The sequence below is a fragment of the Plodia interpunctella genome, chromosome 6 (genome assembly GCF_027563975.2).
Source record: "Plodia interpunctella isolate USDA-ARS_2022_Savannah chromosome 6, ilPloInte3.2, whole genome shotgun sequence".
In the NCBI taxonomy this organism is placed as follows: domain Eukaryota; kingdom Metazoa; phylum Arthropoda; class Insecta; order Lepidoptera; family Pyralidae; genus Plodia; species Plodia interpunctella.
This window is the reverse complement of record NC_071299.1, coordinates 6005604-6029548: the sequence shown is the minus strand read 5'-3', so window position 1 is coordinate 6029548 and position 23945 is coordinate 6005604. Positions and strand designations below refer to the sequence as shown.

The window sequence follows — 23945 nt, the reverse complement described above, 5'->3', positions numbered from 1 at the left end:
AGATGCAGTTCTTAAGTTTTCTTAAGTTTAATGCTACGTCATTTTTGGTTTACTACAATCGATATTCGGTTAGGCAAAACGTACTCGCATTCAAATGAGTCATAGACACGCACGTGGACATTGATGCGATTATCTCAGCCACATTAGATTTATCAAGTGGTCAAAATAAACACCTATAATGTAAAGAAAAAGAAGGAAAATAATAATATGAACTGCAATACAGGCAATTCCCTACTTCCATATTATGGATAATGACAGGTAGGCAAAGGCAAGACAGGCACAAACTAAAAATATTTTACAATTGTATAGTTGCAGTTTTGTTAAGTACCTTTTTTCTCTCATCTGAGCCTTTTCTCGGTTGTATCTTCACAGTGTTGGAGCCATTATACAATGATAACTAATGTTTCTTTCATAAGTGTGTTATGTCATTAATTTCATTTAAATATCCACCCGTGGATATCGTGTGAGGCGACTAAGGGAAACATAGCCTAGACAGCTAATCGGCGTCAATAGATTAATTGATGGTGACGTCAGGCGGACTGTTGTAAAATCACAACCGAATCTTCAAAAATTTCCATAGAGAGAGCGAAAGAGGCTCCTGAAAATTGAGAGGTCATTAAGGTATAGTATAGCTTGATCTACAAATAATAAAGTGATTAAGCCCTGTTTATGGGTCATGTCACACTAAGTGTTAATTTACAAAGATATATCCAAAGCGTGACTAGTGTGCCGGCGTGAATGTAATAACAAATGAGGGAACTATATTGGTACGACATGATGTGCCATTGAACATACCTATCAGATACCTCGTGTCAGATACCTATTTACAAAACAATCATACGTTTTCCCATCAATATGTAATATTTTTTTTTGGAAAATTTATTTAAAGTATATTCATATTTCAAGTAAAAAATATATTTTTTAAATTTATTGTACATGTTTTTTTTATATTATTTTTTTTAGCCAAGTTAGGTCATCATTTTATTAAAAGCCAGGAAACGCTAACAATGGCTAGTTATGAACAAAAAATAAAATCAACAATGTTTACAAAAACATGTGAAGAATATAACAAGAACCAATTAGGAAGAATGATGAGACTCTACTAGCGACGTACCGACAGACAGATTAATTAAAGTGACGTAGGTACAATCCACGATGTAATTAAATTATTTTGTCAAAATTATTGGCCATTATAAAATTTTCATTTAGTCATACATAATAATATATATTATTTTGTTATGTAAATTACGATATCAATTATTTGCGTGAGAAACACTTTGTTTTAGAACAATAAAATCGTAAAGGATTTCCTTGGTATAAATATATTTAAAATGTAAGACTAAGTATTTATGACTAAAACAAATATATAATTTTATTGCCAAATACGTAGGTACATACCTTTTAGGGAGAAACTTGTTTCTAATATTAGTCAACATAACTAGTCATTTTCGTAGAAAAAGCAGCAGATTTTGTTTCTCTATACAAAAAAATACACCTACTGATGACACGTGGGTCAAATGTATCTGCCCTATGCAAATTTCTCACTTTGCACGTAGTAGGTATGCCTAGTAATTATGCACAACTATTGTCATGAAAGAAAACCATTATGTTTTAACAGTTTTACTTATTAAAAAACGGAACTTTTTTATAATATCTACTTACTAAATTTTACAGAATGGAAATGGCGTGTTATGACGTCACGCTTATGTACTTTTTATTTAATTATCGTAATGTAGGGTTTTTAACTAATTATAGATACCTATTTTAAATAATGCTACAAGTCATATATATAAAAAGAAATCGTTATAAAATTATGTAGGTACATTCATACGACGATATTTTACAAAATAAAACAATATTTATAATAGGCGGTGACTTTTGCAGAATATTTTACGCATGCAGACAACCATTTTAGGGACATGAAAAAACAGACCACTGGTTATTCACCTCATCCGATTAAAACTGATATTCCTACTTGGGCTTGGGTTACTATAGTGGGCGAGTTTAATTAGCCTCATAAAAGGAATACGTATTGCTGTAGCTGTAGATAAACTCGACGAAGGTTACTGTAAGTTCGCGCAATGCGGATCTGACAAGTTAGCCCACGCGGGCTCCGACGGGCGCCCCGGGCTCCCACGGACCAGCGGACCTGCGACCAACATAGTTGGAACCTTGCAATGCCTTTACTGTACCTAGTATTACCTTCACTACAAATTTCAACGTAAGAACATAGAATAACTTATCGCCCACTTGCACGCCGCGCTGATCTCATATCTCGACAATCCTGTCACAACAATATACAAGCTAAAATTTTGTTGCTAAACTTTAAAACAATGTAAAAAAGTTATACCTTAATTGACGAGGAAGTATTTCGGTTCCATTTATGGCAGATATTTAAATTAATTGTAAGTAACAAAGTTTGGTACAGGTAATGATTTGCATACGCAGTATCGTTTCTCATTGTTTGTCGGCGACGTAATGGCGCTATAGTCTGTGCAACGATCTATGGCTGATGGTGCTTTTGACCCTAATGCGAATTTCGCCAAGCGATCGAAGTGTGGGTGTTTCTATCATCCGTCGATTGCACAAACGAAGAATATACAGCCATGCAGGACCATTTTGTGACCAAATATGTCGGTTAGTGTGTTCGTGAATCATGTAGATAACGTCATCCATCATGACTAAACTCTATTTGGCTTTAGAAATGTCTATGGCAATATGTAAAACCTTGAGAAACTATGGCTGTACCTTGGCTATCGATAGAGTTTGTACAAAAAGTGTGGGTATCTACCGATTACTATAATTAGTAATCAAGTGGTTGTTATGGAAATTTGTTTATGAAATTAGCAGTCAAAATGTAATAAACAAAAATTATCTTCTAAAACATTGTTTAAAAATACACACCATAGATAGTAAAGAAGCTTTATTGTTATATGTGTCTGACAAGATTTGCTTTAGTGATCTAATTCTTTTTACATCACAACCGATCACGCAGACTTAACATTATTTACCTCGTAGGTACCGCCTCTTTGTGGCCCAACCTGTGTTATCTGTTCCGTGGTTCGAAATATTTCTTACGTTGTATGACATTTCGTAATGATCTGGGTTAGTGGGTTTAAATTTCTGCAATTGATGCTCTTATTATATTATTTTATAACTGTTTCATTTCCTGATAAGAGTAATTAGACGATGAACCTGCTATTCGCATGATCATAATAGGTAAGTTAAGTTCTATGCCAAATTGATTACGTGATTTAATCTATTGGTTGCGCCGCATTCCGGTCATGACATCGTAAACTTTAATCAATTTAGTGTATGCTAGAATGTAGCTACGATCGTGGAAGAGAGCTAAAAGAAACTTTCCATTCATTCGATGAAAATACGATTATGTTACGACTAGTCTCCAATTTTATTTTTCATCTAAAAATATACTCTTTGAGGAAAATTGTTGCTGATTCCAACTCATTAATCACATTCGTCTAAAAATTACAAGCGATCACTATCAATTTCATATGTTAATATGAAAAAATTGCATTAAAAGTTTAAAAGCCAGCTGTTACATCCATCGTTAGCCATCTACTAGAATAGCAGTACTGTTATGTTTGCATTGTCTGTAGATTGCATTTGTCTTCAAAGGAAGGTGATTAGGCTCTTCTGCCAGCTGCTTTTGTCAAAAGAACCAAATATTGTCGCCTCTTGTCTCATCGGCATTTTTTGTACTGCACTAATGTCTTTATCATAACTGTACTAGAGATCAGTGCCAGGGAAGAAATGTACTGGTCGTATCTTTAAGATGTATAGAGGACATGTCAATTTATTTTAATTGTTTACCATGGATTAAGCCGGTGACAACCATGTCTATAATAAAATGGTATGTTGTGTGATCTAACAAATTTTTGCCTGTAATAGCCTTGACATAGTCTAGCAATTTGTAAAGCATGGCGGTGCAATGATTAATATATTTTTCTTTTGTCTATTGTGTTTATTTTGATACAATGACGCAGTGCTTCCCAAAACAAAACAATGGTGAGTGAGTAATGAGTAGCGCGTTACATATGAATTGTACTAGACTAATGATAACCCCGGGTAACGATTGTTATTTTTTTCTTTATTTAAGGAGTTCTAACCTATTTTAAAATTTGCACTGTTAGAAAATATGTATGCAAAACTTATGCATAGTTTTGCAAACTTTTTACAGGTACATATAGTCATGCCACTTTCACGATTTTCCATCCAACAGGAAACTGATTGAAGACAACTATGACCATAAGTTAGAATTAGGTAATAGGAAGGAACACTTTTTCCTAGAAATAATCTCGTTTCTAAGGGAAATCAATTAATCATGGACTTGAGTATACACAGCGCCTATACATTCCTTGTCAAAGTTAAAATCTAATTCAGACGTATTTTGGAACATGTAATTAAACTTATTACTACCAACTTATATAGTTTTAGGACGAACACTGTTCAGAAGAAATGTCGAAATAAACTTATTTATAATTTGTGCTTGTTGACTAACACGCCAGAAGGACTTTCCATTATCACTACTTTATTCGCTATAAAAAAAGTTGTAAGCTCAAAATAATACATGTTGTACAATCAGTACACGTACATGCACTGATCTTCCGCACTTGTACCTGTCCGTTCCGCTTAAGATTCCGCGTCAACAATGAAAGTGATGCGCGCACAATGCGCGAAGGTTCTCACGCGACGAAAGCTGGCTGACGTAATCGCGCGCGACGACAACGGTGCTCGGGTGACAACAATCTCTGGACCGATAAGCTCACATAACACGTGCTCCCTGCGTTTCTCTGCTGGGAATGTCAGCGGGTGTCCATATATTATATTTTACTAATATTATAAATGTGAGGATGTATGTGTGTATGTTTGTTACTCTTTCAAGCAAAATCTACTAGACGGATTGATATAAAATTTGGCACACGGGTAGAATATAATCTGATCTATAACACATAGGCTACTTTTTACCCCGAAATTCATACGGAAGCGAAGCCCCGTGGCACAGCTAGTATTTTACACACTATCAGTACCTACCTAGTTAATAATCTTCGACTCGAGAGTCCCTTACGATCTTTTCCTTCACCGAAAAAGAAACCAAGTATTGACAGTGATATGTACAGTCTTATTCGGTCTTAGTCTTATAACGGAACAGTATTAAATTTTGTTTATAGATATTGCATTAAAAACGTGGCCACCGTATTTTCGCAATGCTCTGGTCACAATACTACATGTTGACCCACCTGATTTAACGTGAGACAGAGCATTGTATTAAAATGAAATTGGTGTAATATGTACTCAATTACATTAACGGGCAAACGTTTACTTCCCTTCTGAAATAGGGCCTGGCCCACTTTCTGTTTCAATTAAAAAGTAAGACTTACCTCATATTATCCTATATTAGCATAGATAGCATATTTTCATTGCCGATTAAATATAGTATGGCATTTCTAATCTTTAATAAAAAAAAAAATTGTTGACCTTATCGAAAAGAATGTAAGAATATAAAATTCCATAAAATGTATTATTCAATAATTAAATAATATAAGTGTAATGTGGCTTATGAAAATTATGTTATTAATGTCATGAATGGACATGAATCATCGAAATTGCATAACCACCTCATTACTTCGACATACATTACGTTAAATAATTGTAATGTCGTGAAATTGTAAAAAAAAATCTAAGGTCAAGAACGAGACCAGTGATTTAGTTATAGTAAAACGAATGTATTAAGCACAGAAATTTGTTTTTACTATTTACAGTCTCCAGCACTCACGAGAACGTTCACGGGTATTTTGCTGACAATCCATTTCGACCCCATTTGCTAATTCTGGTTCCGCACCTTACTTTATGTAACGGCCAAAAACGTATATTTGCTAAGCTGGCACATTAGCAAATATGCAACAAAATTTTACACCGTACAAATCAGTATCAAATATTTATATGTACCAATGTTATATAGATGTATTGCTTTGACTAGGATTATCGCCCTTTACAGTAAAACATATATACTTAAAAAAATTTTTTTTCGTTGCATAATTGTGCGGTTAAACTACTTTACAATAAATATTACGCTTCATGCGTCTGATCGGAAGTCCATGCATTAACATATCGGATTGAAGTTACGAAATATTTACATAACCAACACATTGGCATGTGCCGAAAATACAAGCGCTTTCTAATTGAAACCTGAGATTAAACAACTTATCAGGTCAATTATAATACAATTATTTGTCCAATTTTGTATCAATCGAGACTATCTCGATTACTTTTGGCAGTCGGTGCGAGTCTCGGTTTAACCAATTGATTAATAATTAAAGGTTTTATGTATAATCGAACTAATTTACTTCTATACTACGACGCAATAAAGAGAATCGGAACGGATATTGCGATGTAAACTTAAATCAATAATTGTAATTATTGCGCTATAAAATTAACGAGTAAATCTTAACGCTAATAATAATAAAATTACATGTGAAAGTAAAAGGTAATGCTTTTATAACGACAAAAAAGTAAAATGTATATCTAACTAGTATCAGCTATACTGCTTTCAATTATTAGGAAAAAAAGTGTAGAATGATGTGGGAATTGCCGAGTATGTCATAGCATACGCGGACCTAGGTAGTCATTACACGTAAATACCAAAACGGGATAGGCAAGGGCGACTCTCAGAAAGGTCTGACCGCTTTCACTACCAATGTATATGCATTCTCACCGGGGTCTCAGTCAAAGACATCTTTACGTAAACAAAGTCGTGACCTGAACTTTGTAAGAGCTGTACAAAGGAACAATGTTTAGCACAGAGATTTTATTAATAATCTATGGTTTGTAGGTACCTTAGCGTATTATCTACAGTATCTTTTGTCTGATAACTTCCTGTCGTTGAATTCATTTCTAAAACTGCGGTCTTTTATGGCTTTTGAAATCTATGTTATTAATTATATTCTCAAAAAAAATCGTAGCAAATTCGTAAAATTCTTAAAACTTTTTACAAAACCAAACCTATTCCGAGGTAAGAATAAAGATATGATAAGTCTTTATTTTAAGGTCCCGAAGCAATTGATATTTTTCACGGGTGATTATGTGATATGTATGCTGCGTAGAGTGATTACGTTGTACCTAGATATAATACGATTGAACACGATGAAAATTATACAGGATTAAATGAAGCATGGAAAGTATAGTGTTTGGTAAATGTTAGTTATGTAGGTGGTTTCCAAAGGCATGTGGGCGGGAGTGTACAACGGAAATCATTAATTACACGAGGGTGTAAGAAGCTACCGCAATGATTAATGTAATTAAAACATCCATAAGGTATTGCATCTAATACGTAATACTAGTAGCAAAAGATGGGTATACACTGGGCATTTTGGGGATTGAGTTTAAATAAATTGATCATAAGTACATAAATATATATTTGCTAGTGACTAATATTGTTATATGAAAGCATGGCATAGTTCTAAAGTCACAGATATGATAGAAAGTATATTGTTTGCGCCCACCGGAGTACGCAGCGGCGATGAAATTGTTAAAGCTAATAAAGTTACATGTGAAAGTAAAAGCCACTGCTTCAATCAATTAATCAATTACAATCAGAATTCGTATCATCAACAAGTAATCGGAAAAAACTATAAACATTTAAATTAAACGAAGCTAAGACAAAATTAACTTCTTAATATGTCTAGCCCAAATACATTTACTATCAAGATCCTTTCTGATTCCACCACAGAACGGCTAATCTCGCAATACCCTCGTTTTTTGCTCCAATAAGAGTAAGTTCGATAGATATTGTATCAGAAATAGCATGCCGATTACAATTTGGCAATACCCGCGACATTGCGATGTATGCAACCACACCACTGGTTAATAAATCAAATTACTGATGAGGAAACCGATACAGTTTATAACTATTATTACAAATGAATGACAACCATTTGAACTATACGACCTCGATGTCGCAATGAACCGTAACAGATCAAGGTGTATTATCATGAAGATGTATTTAAAATAATTAGTTTTATTTGCAATCTATTCGTATATTAAAATAATATTAGCTTTTGCTCGAGGTTCCACTAGTATGGGAATTTTTAACAACTTAAACTAAATCGTAAGCTACAAGAAACGCTTTGCTTTTTAAATACATACAAGATGTTGCCCAGGGGAATTTTGAGATAAAATATATAAATATATGCCTATAGCAATCTTGGAAAATGTACCTTTTTAATGATGAAAGGATTTCTGAAATCGGTTCGGTAGTTTCGGAGATTACCCGCCTCAAACATACAAAACCTTCAAACACACAAACTTATAAATGCTTACCTATTTATAATAATAGTATAGATAAGTCTGCCATCATCAAAGGTTATTAAATAAAAACATTTCGTGCTAAGTCTCATTAATATATAGGTACATTAGTTAAGGCGTTTTTTATTAATATCACGAAATAAGTAGATAAGGAATCCGTTGCACTAAATTGATATATTTTGATTCATGATACATAAATAAATATAGGTAATAAATCTAACCTATTACGTAAAGTACTTTTGTGCAAGATCAATTTAATGTTAAGTGGTAAACTTGTCTCCTTAAAAGCATAAGTACATAAGGAAGTACCTAGTGGTCTGGTGTCAATGCGACATTTAATTGGGTAAATTAATCAATTTCCATTAGTGACTTAAACAATAGACTTACAGTCAGCACATTAACTTATTTCAAAGATTTTGCTGACGTCGCTGGCTAGAATTCAACATTAAAATTCCTTACTTCGAAATTGAATGAAAGATTTAAACATTATTTTCGTGTAATTACAATTATTTCTCTGAATGTTGCTTGCTCAAATTTATGATGCAATTTTTATGCCTTCTCCCAAATGGGCCCTCGAAATTAGAATACACTGGAGCCTTTTCTTCAATCGTTTGTTTTCAGAAAATGCTCGGTGTTGTTGAAGTTGACTGTACCATCAAGGTTACTAAATTAAATGCTCAATTTGTTGTGCAGTACGATGTTTGACACTGCGTGTGTGTGCTAATCATTAGATTCGTTTGTGACATTGAGGTGAGGTTCTCACTACAGAGCCTTGAACGCAAACGCAGTCTGGCTGAATTTCTTGACTTCCAACGTTCGTATTGTTGAGAATTGACCTCCACTGCGGTCGCTGATAACATTGTCTTTCTTCGAGATAGAAATAAGAATATTGCGGCTAAAAACGTCAGATAGCGTTTATAAATGTGCTTTTGTTAAGTTTTTCAATGGCTTGACACATACTTGGAAAGAACTTGTGTAAGACTATATATGAAGTAGGTATTTTATTTATTAGACAGATAAGTTTTTATGAATGCTAGTGTTTAAGTTATAAATAGGTATTTATTGGGAAATACATAACTAGAAAAGAATGAAAACAAGTATTTTCGCTTATGGTCCGTGGGAAAACATGTTTCTTACATTTAAGTGCCATGAGAAAAATTCAAGATTCCTATTTTTGACATAAATGACGAATTGATTTGTTCAGATCTTAAGTTGTCTCGCTCAATTAGTGTTGTGTTCTAATGAACGATTTTTATTTATTGTCAAAATATACTAATGGGAAAATAATTTGTCTTATATATCTTGCACTTACACTGAACAACGTACAAACTTTGAAGATGAATTAATTCCTGAAAAAAAAAAAAATTAAAGTATTATAGTAAAGTATATTAGCTGTTGCTGGCGACAAAACGTATGACACTCTCCATCTCTCCAACATTCTCCACGCTAAAAATCAGCTTAATTCGTTGCTCCGTATGTGAAATACCAAATACACAAATTTATAGTTTTAGTACAAATTGTTTGTAAGAGTATACTCATGGAGTGGTCCTATTGATAGGGCCTTAATATTTATTCAGAAATCGCAAAGAAATTAGTAAAAATATACAATTTAATAAACTATTTTATGAAAAATCTGAATATGTTATAATTATAGCATTTAGTCAAATTTTCCAGAAATTAATTCATCTACGTAAAATAGTTCTCCGATAAGAGTAATTAGGTTACAAAACAATATAGCCATATGTTTTTTACCATGTATCGTCAAACGAAATACGATATGGTGATTGGAAAAATATCACGCGAATTTAATTAATATAAAAAAAGTGGACCCAATTAAATATAAATACAAAATCAGCTTGTATCTATCCTTATACTGGGGGATATTTTGTGGGCGTCAGTAAATTATACTGCTGTCAAGTTGGATGAACGTGGGTACTTCTGAGGACCTTGTATGTAATAATCTATTGTGTGTAATCCCATGTTTGCACCAGTACAAAACTGCGTGCCAATGTCAACGCGTAAATGGTAATAATCAACTTATGCAACGAACGTTTACATTTTTTTTATTAATTTTCACAATGTTTATCAATATAGGCATTATCCATAATACTAAATTTAACAACATCTCGTAAACAACCAAGACATCAGACAATCTGGAAAGAATATTTTTTTATCTTGATCTGACCGGGGATCGAATACGGGAACTCTGATGAAACAGCATATTGAGTACTTAACATTTTGTGGCTGATTTACCACAAAATATTAAGTACTCATAATATTCAATATTCTGTCTGGTGTGTTTGATTAGGGTTATCGCGTGATGGTAAACACATCTCGTGATCTCTGCAGTTAAATACTGTGACAACCTTGACTCCGATGTCATCTGCCATAAGAAACAAAGTTTTCTATCCTATTTATTATGACGGTTTTTTATTAAAAATTAATCAGTCTGCACCGATTAATTACTTGGATATTGCAATGGCATGTCCTTCAATTATCAATAATTGTAAAATAGATAAAAATACACGTGGTTACGAATTGGTATACCACTTACTGATTTTAATATTCAGAGAGCTTAGATCGAAAGAAGTTTTAGAGTATGCGGGTGACCTCGTAAGCATTCTTTCAAAGTCTCTAACATGATGTAGGTGCATTTGTTTTGCAAGTTTTGAAGTAGGTAGACACAAAGTAAAGAAAAGTGAAGCTAAAAATGCAGCTGAAAATGTGGCATGCAGAAATAAAGCTTCAGTAAGGTAGGTGCTTCGCTAAAAATAAATTAAACTGTAGTAAAAATAAGTATGTAATTATTATTTTAACGGAATTAAGTAAACGGAATTACTAGTCTCCGTTTTTATTATCTTGCGTAAATTTATTAAGGCATGTTAATGGAAATGCTTAAAACGCTTATAAATGAAAGTTTGCACCAAACACTGCGGCGTGACCTAGACCGACATCTGACGGTCAGCGCTTTAATCTGGACACTACAATATGATAATGATCATTTATGGGTACAATATTTGTTTAATACACAAATTAATTTTGGTATTATTTTGTAGATAAATTCGAGTAGAATCGTGTGAAATAAACTAATTAGGTATTACCTAGATTGGGAAAAACCTTTTTTGAGATATACTAATCCTGACAAATGATATTAAAAGTATTCGTTAGATAAATCAAACTTAATACTGATGATGTGCTATTTATACTGATTACTATTTAGACGAATAATGCACACATTTCTAAATTGACTTCTTTCTGTAATGAACGAGTGCAATAACTTTTGAACCAATTTATTGCAAGTTCCTGGCAAAAAGTATGGCCATGAGAAAATTCCCCCGCGCTGCAACTGTCGTTTCACTTGAGCGAACGTTTTTCTTTGAGATTTCTTTGATAGGTTTAAATTAACACCGATAACAGCTGATAAGCAAAGGAAATGAAAGTCCGTGAGTATAAAACGCTATGAGTGGATCTCTAACATCTAGTAGATAACATACAAAACATAGGTACATAAAATTATGTTTTTTATGTTTCTCATTGAGGAGAATTTATGTGCAATTGACAAAAAAAGCAAATCATTCGGAATTTCTTATTCAAAAGGTTGAAAATATAAAACATATTTATTTAACCTAGATACTACTACTCAAGTAAACTATTGACATATTGACTTATTAACCAAAATATTTATAATTCTATAATATTACATAACTGACACATCGTACCATATGGTATTAAACGTCTAATATAATGTTTTGGCATAAAATAAATCTATTAAAGATTAACCGTTTAGTTTCGTAACTTTGGGTGAAATGTGTTCGGTAGTAAAAACTAAACGTAGGTTCAGTAGGTAATAAATAATAATAATAAGTATTTAGGCTCATGTGCTTATTATGAAACATTTTAGATATAGTTAGTTTTTATAATATATTTATAAATTTAAAAAGAAATTTTGTATGAAAAATTGAATATTGTTTTTTTATTATATTTTGGAATTTGATATTATTTCAAAAGAATTCAAAATATATAGTTTATTAGAATTACTTTGTATCCCTGTCGTTTTTGGTGTGTTTACGAGCGAAAGCTCATTCTATCTCTACTCTAACAAATAGGCACTGTCGATAGATAATTATTTCGTTGTTCTATAAAATTCTAGGAATAGTCTAATAAGAATGCACGTACACTTGGTGTAAACGGCACTAGAGCGTGCGTACAGTTGCTTAGAACATTTATGCGTGAACAGATGAAGATTTTAAAAATATTCTAAATATAACGCTTTGTTCTTTTGGTATAAACGCTGCTCGAACGAAGTAAAAATGCTATAAGAATGCTCTTGATGTATCTAAGTTCGTTTGGTATACATGTACCTTTTCAGGAAATGCATTCTAATTGTGTATTTATGCTTTCGTCGTGGTATAAGCCTATTTACTGTGATAATGATGGACCTGAAATATTGAAAGTAATCATAGCTAAAATAGATCTCGACTTACGGCTTATACGAGGAAAATACTTTGTAGCTTCTAATAAGTAAGTTATTTATATAAGTTTTTGGGAAAAAATGCTTACTTACATAACAGCGTTATAGTGGTAGAATATTGATCATCAACTCCTCTTATTAAATTCGCACAAATGTTAGCTGATATCATGTATATTAAGCAATTTATATTACCAATCAGAAACCCGTTCTTGCGAGTATAATTGCGATTTTAACGAACCAATTTTATTTATTGCTTTGACTCCAAAAAACTGCCTCTAATTAATGGTAAAAAATATATCCAGTCAACCAATGTTACGTGTAATCTTCGTATGAACTTGAAAAATGTTTTTAGATATTACTTTTTTAATTTCAAATTACGGATCTCTAAATTCTCAGTTTACTAACCGGGTCGTTGCGTCCACAGCTTCAACTTTTATGTAAAATTAGTGGGTGTATCTTAATGGTCTACGTTTATACATGAGAGAACTGCGGTGTCGATGCCGGCCGATGCTTGGTTGTGGCTACTTGCTCTCGGGTCAATAGTAAATTGCCTGCTTAAGGGCTACCTCTTTTTATTAGTATGACGGTCAAGAATGAACATGCTACATCATAGAATGTATTCTATGATGTAGCTAACTATAGGCATAAAATCAAAATTCATTTAGTTAACTTTTGTACCAATGTAAAATTAATATTTTACATACTATAGTAATCTATAGTAGAAGATATTTGAATTCCTAAAATAAACATATATATTGGGGATATATAAATATACCCCGGCCGTTTTGGCCTATGCTCCTTTAATTAATAGATTACGAAAATATTGAGTTCGCAAAAAAAATATTCCTTTTCTAGGAACGGTTCTGGAGATATTTATTACTTATCTTAAAAGATATGTATACGTAGTTTCATTCGTAATGAGCTTGTGAGGCAATATAACACAATAGTGTTTTCCTCATTTACAAACTGGCAGTATGTGAATATTCTCTTGGGGCAGCCCTGGAAGGCAGTTACACAAGCGACTGTTAGCAGCCCGATAATTTGCTTAGTTTGCTCCACATTCCCTTTTGTCTTACCGAAACTCTGTGCAGTAAGAGGTGATTTCTGATAACCTATAATCTTTAAGAACAGACTGCCTTTTATACAAATGATGATCAATTTTCGTAGTTATTGGGCAAGCATAGATTTATGATTTATTTATTCGAAAACGAAAATAGATAGTTTTGCTATTTTATTCACATTCAGATTCAGATTCGTTTATTGCAATGTCACAAGTGGAATGTTAGATGTTACATAGATAATAAGTAAGTACAGGTGACGCCCTGCGAGGGCGCAGCAAACGTTGGGGCAGCTAGATGCCATTTACTTAAATATTTAACATTGTTTGTTAATTGTCATGCATTAAATAATTAAATTATTATAAATGATTGAAATGATTAAAATTGAAGTCGAAGGTATCACCGATCGATTTGATCTTCTACTAGTAGTACTCTGCGATACTGTAATGACATTTGTCCAAAAGAAAAACCTTGAGATGGTTAGTAAATATGTGTGTTTTTTTAATATTTTTTATTTCATTTGGAATATGGTTAAATATTTTTATTGCCATATGATGAGGACTAGATCCAATTAATGCCATATAAGTAAGTGGGATTAATAATTTATTTAAATACTCCTATTAGTATATAAGTCACTGTGTTTCCGTACGAATTTGCAGATTTCCAAAATGTAAATAGACGTATAAATAAATATAAATTTTTCTATGTAAGTTGGTTCGAATGTTGGAAAATATGTGACAAATAAACTTACAATAATATTTCTTAATTTAGTAACTTCACGATGAAATATTTTTCTTAATTATTCATTCGCAATTATTTTTGGACAAAAATATAACTGAATTGTTTTAGGACCGCGGTGGTTAGAGCGGTTTAAGTGCATCAATATGTCTATGTTAGGATTACATTAAATCTAAATCATTATTATATATTATAATTATTATTTATTTCAATATACCTACTTTTATTTAATCACTTTATGATCACTGGTGTTAGTGTTTGGGACTATGAATAAAAAAAAATAAAACTGTAGGGCATGTGTAATAAAACCATATAATTTACGAATCTCATAAGAATACGGTGATGACCAATTAACTAAAATCTTTGGTGATTTGGACAGCCTTGTTCCTATGAACTCATTCAGATTGAATCTTTGGGCAACTGGGACCGTAGTCCCAGTTTTTGACTGTTTCGATCGCTTAACGCCCATACATTTACGACCGGTTGTGTCTGTATGTTTACATTACAAATTCGAAGCTTCCTCATAAATTAACGGATACTACATACTGTTGTAGTATCTATATTATGTCAACACACGATTGCTGTTAAAATTGAAAGTGAAAATTAAATGTGTGCGGTCGCATTTTCATTTGTTCTCGCATATTCAATCTTTCAAAAATGTTGTATTATATTATGAAATAAATATTAACGCCTGAAGAATAATCGAATAAGTTACTTTACATCTACTATACTTTGAATTTGTAAGTCAGTAAAAGACGAATCTCATCTTAAATTTATTCCTCGAATAGGGCGAATAGGGAATTGCGAATTGTTTAAATAATTATATAATAACTAACACGGTCTTGATAGCCCCGATAGATACTTTCATCTCATTATTAAAAATAATTTCTCAATAATTCCACAAGAATGCATACGTATATCTTATAGGGGTAACACTAGGAGGTACTTCCGACTTGTAATTTTACCACACAGTTCTTGCGATACTATTGTTTGATCTTGTTTTAATTTTCAGATTATATTCATATAGTTCGATTGTTACGACATTGTGTGTGTTGTCGCGTAAAAAAAAATACATTTTGGTTTATCATAATTTCAGTTCTGATACGAAAATTATATAAATATTTCTTTCTTCCTAAGCCTGAATTGTATGGTGAATTATGAAGCCCTAAATGATCATGACCTAGTATAGTGTCAGTTAAACGCAGATAGTAAAATGTTAAATAGATGATCTAATAAAACTATTTTTAGGATTTGTTGATAAAATCATTATTTTATCTTCACAAATTAGATATTTAAATATCAGAAGTAAATTAAATATTTTTTTACAATAATATTTTTTTTTTATAAAATTTTATGGGCGTCAGAGATATATAATTACAACACGTAACAAAAAAAATATTCGTACAGTAAACCCAAAATGGGTCGCTCGGAGGTGAGTCAAATTAAACTTGCAAGATTTGATTCATACTAGATTTTACTCCAACCTAGTTAAACAAAAGTTTGTAAAAATACTTCATATTTTATTATATTCATATTACTTTAAAGTAAGAACAATCACTGCGCATGCAATGTCGAAATTGGTTTACGACGTAGAACGGGTCCTGCGCATTGCACGTAATGATCGCAGTACTGTAAACATTGGAGCTGGTTACTTTCACTATCAAACGGCACACAAGGAAACTGAGAGCTTGATTACTTATTGTTTTGTTTTTATATATATCTCAGTTATGATTGCTACTTTGATTGAAGATGGTCCTTCTTACTTACACCTCATGGCTGAGGGACATCGTAATTATATGGAATTAAACATATATATGATTTAAACCGACTTTCTAGGCAATACTGAATACACTACTACATGATAATAAATTAATTAGAGTGAACGTTTCTTCATGTCATATCATATGCGTTACCATAATCAGAACCCTACCTATTAAACATTTGCACAGGCTGCCAGGCTGGCTTTTAGTTAATAAGTACCAAATTTTCTCAAAAAATATTAATCTTGATTGGAAAGGTAATAATTGCAAGAGCAACAATTAATAAGTGTATAAAATTGAACCGAGTGATACGTAAGTGTAAGTGATAAGTGATATTGTATTTGTAAAATATAACATATTAAAAATTTCCGCACGCCTGGTCGATATCTCTGGGGACCCAAGGGCTGGTGACTATTTTGGCCAACGTTTGAGTTTGGCCATAAAGAGGAAATGTCGCCAGCCTTCTGGGAACTTTACCGCACGACGACGGCGATTTAGTGTCAATTTTTTATTTAAATTAATTTTATATTTATTATTTTAGTTTAAATTTTTAATTTTTATCAATAATAAATTCATGTAAGTAATAAACAACTTATAAAACTAAAAATAATAATAATAATACATAAAGATTAATATGTTATTAATTACTATTTCTCGGATGGTTATTTTTGTATATTTTTTATGTCATAACGTTTCTCTCGCGTAATGTAGATATCACATTAACATGTCTAGATGATTTCGACAACACGTTTATTTATGGTGGTCGGCCATAAACATTTTTAGTAAACCTAAAAACATTGTAAGCACATTCAAAATCTATGTTGTTATTAAGTGTACGCACCTATATATATTTAATTATATTTAAAAAGCAGAGTGACATTAGAAAGCTTGATTAGCACTTAGCAGATTTATTTAAAACCTTCACGCTGGAATAAAGAAAAATAAACTTATTAGAACGTCAGTTGTTCTAGTCATGTAAATTTAAATAATTATTTCCTGAAAAAAGAATATGTTCAGAACCCTGGAAACGTAAATAATTACTAGAATTTTTCATTTAGATGACATAACATACTGAGCGTACAAATACGAAGTGAAGGATTTTACAAGGTGCGGCAAATCAAATTAGAATGTGTTGCAAACCGTGATGTTCAGAACATAGTGGCGTAGTTACCGGGAGCATTGGGGCCTCTAAGCATAGAGGGCACCCGGACACTGATGAGAACCCAGTTTTTGTGGGGTTCGAAATATTTTTTTGCGTCAAGGCTCAGGCTGTTTTACTCATAAATTTTGATAATCCACATAATGTAAGCTCATTAACAAATATTGCTTTAACTTGAGTTTATACTTTTTATTTTTTGTGTTATCTTATACATAGGATTTTAAGTTTATCAAGATGAATAGCTTGGTTGAAATGGGCTCCAGATCTTAATGCAATGGCCTAGGGTTGCCTAGAGAGCTACGCCACTGTCATCGAACCTTACTTAAATGAAAATGTAGTACTTAGCGATCATGACTCAACAAAAAGTGAAATTCAAGAGTGTGAAATTGCAACATATGTACAGGCAGATAGGAATCAAGGAAGTCAATTAACGTGTAAAATTGTATGCAACAAAACGGCATTCGATTAAATTCTGCATACTGATATTGTCACAAACTGTAAATGGTAGTAATAAAATTGTGATTTAAACTGTTTTATGGTATTCTATAATTATTAGATAGCTAACTACATTCGTATTCAATCGATAGAGATATCTATATAATATGGCTAGCATAATAACGGTTGTTATGTCAACTAAATTATAGTAACTCAGTTTAAGGTTGAAAAGAAGAAAATATTTATAAATAAATTACTTACCAATAACAATAGTTGCTGTTTAAACATTTTTCATCCCAGTATCGGGCACCTGAAAAATAAAGTTTGACTTATTAATTACAGTATTTAAAATATATCTTTGTATATTAATAATAAATTATATTAAGGGATTCTTTTCCAAGTAGGTATTTGTTTCGATCTTTACTTTCGTAATAGATTTGATGTCTTTGTAATCGAATTATTTTTTATTTAATCTTTATAGGTATAAAGATAAAAATATGTTAAAATAATACAAAAACGGAAATCTATCCACATGATCCGATAAATAACTCGATGAGATTAATACCAGTATTTGTGGTCTACATTAGTGAAGGTCAAACGTGGGTGCACCATCAAGTGCGTGCATGTTTGTTGACTTCGTCATGCTGACATTGAGATCAGCTTTAATAATATTCGTATGCAAAATAATTGTCATGCTATCAAGGTTGAGATCGATAACTTATACTTAGTTAGACCAGATTCGTTATTATTCAAGAGTGTCATATGTAGTTATGTGTAGATGTGTGTTTGTAAGATACTTAATTTTTGATTAAGATTAAAAAGCGCTTTACTAACTTAAATTTTTATTTTTCTTTGAAAACAAAATTTTTATTGTTGTTTGATGAATTTTTGTTTTTTTTTTTTTGAAAACTTTTAAAACAATAACATTTAATAAAAAAATTGGTTTTTGAGAAATATCATCAGAACGTCGTTTACTATTATTACTAGAAAGTGTTTACACAATAGGATACTCAACGATAGTGAAAATGACATCGCTGCCTGAATATCAATTCGCTAGGTATATGACAGAACTGACGTATGACGGCTTGATAGATGTCATTACCAAAGGAAATGCTCCGCGCGTATTCCCTATTTGTACCTATTACGAGTATATTTCTGGCAGCTGTCAAAAATGTAAACTGTGTCTTACATAACAGACCAGTTTGGTCATCCTATTGCTGTCCTGTGTCTCTTTGACCAACAATAACGTATGTTTATTGTTTCGAATGTAAATGTGGAATATTATTATCAGACCTTAGAAAGCATTTAAAATCCGAGGAGTTACTTTAGATTTGAGCAGCAAAATTGTAAAATGTTGTGGGCTTTGATCAGCTGGACGTACGTAGGTAGTCGGACTTTTTGAGCACACATATGGCTTTGATGATCTAATTTGTTTTTGGTTGTATACATACATACCCATATTTTTTTATTTTTTTTATTTCTGGTTATAATAGACAGGTTAATAAAAATTAAATTTTATCTTTGACAATTACTTAATTTTCACAAACATTAAAAAAATATTGAAGTTAAATCTACGTTCATAAGACACCTGATAATAAATTGAAGATGTTATAATTTCCTTCAGTGAGTTACAAATAAGAAACGCGGAATAAGAAATCCAATCGAGCGGGAAGAAGCGCGGTATTTGAGGTTTGAACACCGCATCACTTCCCCGTGGTGCTCGGGATTGGAAGCCTTGTGGTTATATCAGTAGCAATATGTCTTATATCATATTATGCTCCTAGGTACTCAAAGATGATTAATTACATTTATTTGCAATTTATTAAACAAATCAGTTTTAAGCAATTGTTGACGAAAAAGCACCAGAAAGGCTTACTACCTTTTGGCATGATAAGGACCAATACTGTCTACATAAGTTTCAGTGGCCATTCTGAAAAGATAAACGTTTGTCGTTTTTTGAGTTAAATATAAGTATTATTTAAATTTGAGTGTCTGTAAAGGTCTAAGTTTGGAATAAATGCTTTGACAGTGCCTATGTTATAAGCACATATTTTAAAAATAATTTATATCTTATTATTATTAATTATAGTGGTTTAGCATCAAACTCTCGTGATAAAGCATTAAATCATTTGGTACGTAATTTAAACTGCGTTCATAATATATATATTTTTATGTCAACAATAAAAATAAAGGAATGTATGATACCTGATTGTCACATCAAGGGCAAAAATGTGAACGTACAAAAAGAATCTACCTTAACATTATCTATTATATTAGAATAATATACAGTGACGACATGGTCACTGGACAATATAAGTATATAAATGTCGTATAATGTATATGAATATATATAAAAAAAGAAACCTTGCTTAGAAAAATATCTGCCACGCTTAAAATACAGGAATCCCCAAATTATAATTTATCGACGAAAAAGAATAGGTACTTCAAAATTTATCAAGATTTTCCTAGTTAAGTATAATTTCATCATTTATTGTACATAACATTTTAAATTTATATTTACTTATTTTATTTTAAATTTATAAATACTATGTTGATTCTCTGATTTGATATGTAAATCAATTATTTAGTTTTAAATTTTCTTGAAATGTTAATCCTAAAATCAATTTTATTTATTGGCTAATAAACTTATCAGAATTGTTGTTTAGCTCCTTAAATCTGCATAAGAATGAACTTTTGGTTGTAAAATAGTGATTTATGTAGATACTAATTAAAATTTTTAATATTTCTTAATAAACGTAAATTTACGAGAACTGTACCTACCTATTTAGAAATGTGCTCACAACTCACAAGTTACGTTACATTTTGTTTCAGACTAAAATTATATAAGTAGTGATACGATTATGTGCATCATTAAATATATTTACATGTAACCAAATACATTGGAAAATGTTCGAAGTGATCTCAGTTTCGATCCAAAATATTTAATCAGTTCGTTGAACTGTATGTACGTGTTAATTCCATAAGTGACATTTCCTTCTGTCTTTATTTATTATTTTGAATCTGAATTTATAGTTACATGGTAGTTGTCAAGAATAAACTTATGAATATTATGATAGGAATTTCATAAAAGATAATAGGGACTTCATGACAAAGATCTTTGTAAGCTTGATTTTAAATAAAGTCAAGTAAAGGACCGGAAAATAAGAAAGTATGGCATGGCATGGAATGCATATTCGAATATTGAGAAATAACATTGAAATAATTCAAAAATATAAAGTCAGAATATCCGAGTAATTTAATACATAAATATACCAATAATATGAAAGTTTTTAAACATTTACGAATACGAACATTTTTAAGAATCATCATTCCAATGATCCAAACTAGAACGAATCCTTATATTATTTTTACATTTTGGTTCGCTCACTGGCTGGACGCAAAAGAAAAATAATAAATATTTTTGCGAATCGGAGACCTAATGAAGATTTACTTCGGCATGCCAGCAACTTTGAAGAATTTGAAGCAGGACTTTGCGACTGACCCAGAATTCAAATAATGACATGTCACCTTTAATGATGATGACCGTTGTCAACGATGTGGTTTTTGTTAATGACACCATTAGTTTTAGTTAAATGCATATTTGTTAGTTATTCTTCAGAATTATTTTGCGTGTTAGTCTTGTTATTGCCATATTATTTTATTGTTACAGGTTTGTACCTCCCAAAGGCATAGGTATGCACCGAGTTATTTTTATAGCACCTAATTAGCTCGACTTGATATGAGAGACCTGTAATTACCTTCAGAAATTTTGCCTTTTTTTGAAATTCAAAACTTAGAATTCAGTCACAAGGATTGTTTGGTGTATTTAAGAAAGTAGAACTAACACTTCTTTGTGAAGTAACAATGCATAGTCACAGTATGTTAAAATCAGTACAATGGGAAATGAGGCGTGTCCTCAATACTTCCATTTAAATGATTTTTTGAACAAAAAGACTTTGAGACAAACGTCGCGTTCGCGATCTCATTGGGTTAGGATTGTCTGACGCGTGGTGCGCACGCGCCGGCTCTCTATCAACTGGTAAGGGTTTCCCGCCATAAGCACGCGGAGATAATATCTCGGTTAGTAGCTGGAAAGTTTCATTCATGAATACGGATTATGCAATTTTCTTTATTGAACTAGGTATTGTCGTGTTGATCTGCTGTGCGCTGTGCCGCTGCGAGCAATGGTCCTTTATGGGGCTTGTTATTACCACATTGCGGTCAACCAGCCAGGCTTTGTTTCGTTTAGATGTTGTTGGTTTCGTATTTTGTAATTCTCTAATTTTTCTAAAATTATATCCTACTAGTTCTATTCTATCTATAAAAAAATATAAATGAAAAAGTTATATCAAATGCCTTTAGGTGAGGTACAATTTAATTCAGGACATGTACATACCTACAATCACAAAGTCGATGAATAAGAATAAACTTGAGAGTATATTTTTTTAATTATAATTTATTATTGTTATTAGTTTATCTAAAAAATAAATAAAAATAAAGAAAATGAAAAATATTATTTACCAAGTAATACATATTCTATGTGAAACACGCCTGGAGTATAATCTGGAATAACATATAGGATACATTTATATCGTGAAATACCTATACATAGAATTGAAGCCCCGGGCCCGCTACTAGTTTATAAATAAAATAAAAAAATAATTATTAAATGTTTTAAACATTATATCACAAAAACAATTACATGCTCTCTACCGACTCCATACTGTCGCAAAAGAGTTCGCCGAAATGTGGTGGCTTCGGTATACATTGCTGATCTTACATTTCCAGCAATAAAAGCGCTCATACATACTACGCAATGTTTGCAAATTCGCGTCGGCATTTGCTGACTTCGGCGACAGTGTGGATAATAATAAAGTGGCAAATGGATCGCATCGCAAACTGGATATTATTTAGGTTGGATAAGTTTCAGTCAAGGGTATATAACAACTTTCACCGAGGATTATATAATATGAACTCCAGTCACACGATGTCTACACATTTTATTTCTTTTTAAGAGACTCGATTTTAAAATTTTCAAATGGCAACATGCCGGATGTTTAATTTATGCCATCTATTGGAGTTAAAGCAAAATATAATAATTTTAAAAAGCACATAACATAAAATCAAGCTATGTACTTATTGATGTTTCAATATTTATTTTAGTAATTACATGCTAGATGGCGTAGGCACAGCAGCTACCTATTGAAACATTCTCTATAGCTATACCCCGCTCAGTCGTGCTCCGTTGCGACGATGCAGAACGTTGCAGCTCCTTTGTTATTTATAGATTTTGACATTAACGTGTGTTGACGTATAACGAAACTATACAATTCTGCGTTGTCTGTCGACGGACGTCAAAACGACGGGGCGTGACAGGGCAATGGGGCATGGCTCGTAGGTTTATAAACTAGCTACGATATACGTTTCGTACATAATATACTTTCAAGATTTTATTCATTGAATAATTCCAAATGTATAACTTTTAAATTATGATTTATTAAAGTTTTTGCAATTTTTCAGATATTTGACCTTAGCCATGCTAGACCAATCTATTTTTATGTTCGAAGAATTTAGGTAGCGTGTTAAAACTATTTTCAATATCAACGTCAATCAATTTAATTTATATAATGCATTAAAACAACATAAATTAAATACATATATATATATCAAATATTTTTTAAAAATATTAAAAATTTTAAAGTTATGAGATTTTTTAAAATGAAAACGCGTTGATGTCTTTTTCTTGACGCAACAAATAATTTCATTTAGCAATGTTAAACATATTTTTTATCTTGCACTAAAATAGTCGGCATGCCGATAAGTGTGTTTTGGTTGGACATATGGACAAGTTAATTATTACAAGTAATTTTATATATTTTTCTATGTTTACGTTTTCCTAGATTCTTCCTCTTATTTTTTTTCGTAAACTGTTTCTTCTTCGAACTACTTTACGATAATACATTAAAAATAACATCTTAGGTATGGGTTTAAATGAAAATATC

At 31.7% G+C, this 23945-nt stretch overlaps 1 protein-coding gene across 1 annotated transcript in view; it reads right to left on the bottom strand.

The window, feature by feature from the left end:
• Nucleotides 1-21984, bottom strand: part of LOC128670748 (uncharacterized protein) — a 28871-nt gene extending 6887 nt beyond the window's left edge. The window contains exons 1-2 of the mRNA XM_053746703.2: nt 21702-21984; nt 18205-18253 (exon numbers count right to left, since the gene is read on the bottom strand). Of these exons, the coding sequence (XP_053602678.1) occupies nt 18205-18231 (27 nt within the window). The 5' untranslated portion in view covers nt 18232-18253; nt 21702-21984. The remainder of the gene's footprint in view (nt 1-18204; nt 18254-21701) is intronic.
• Nucleotides 21985-23945: the final 1961 nt, after the last annotated feature.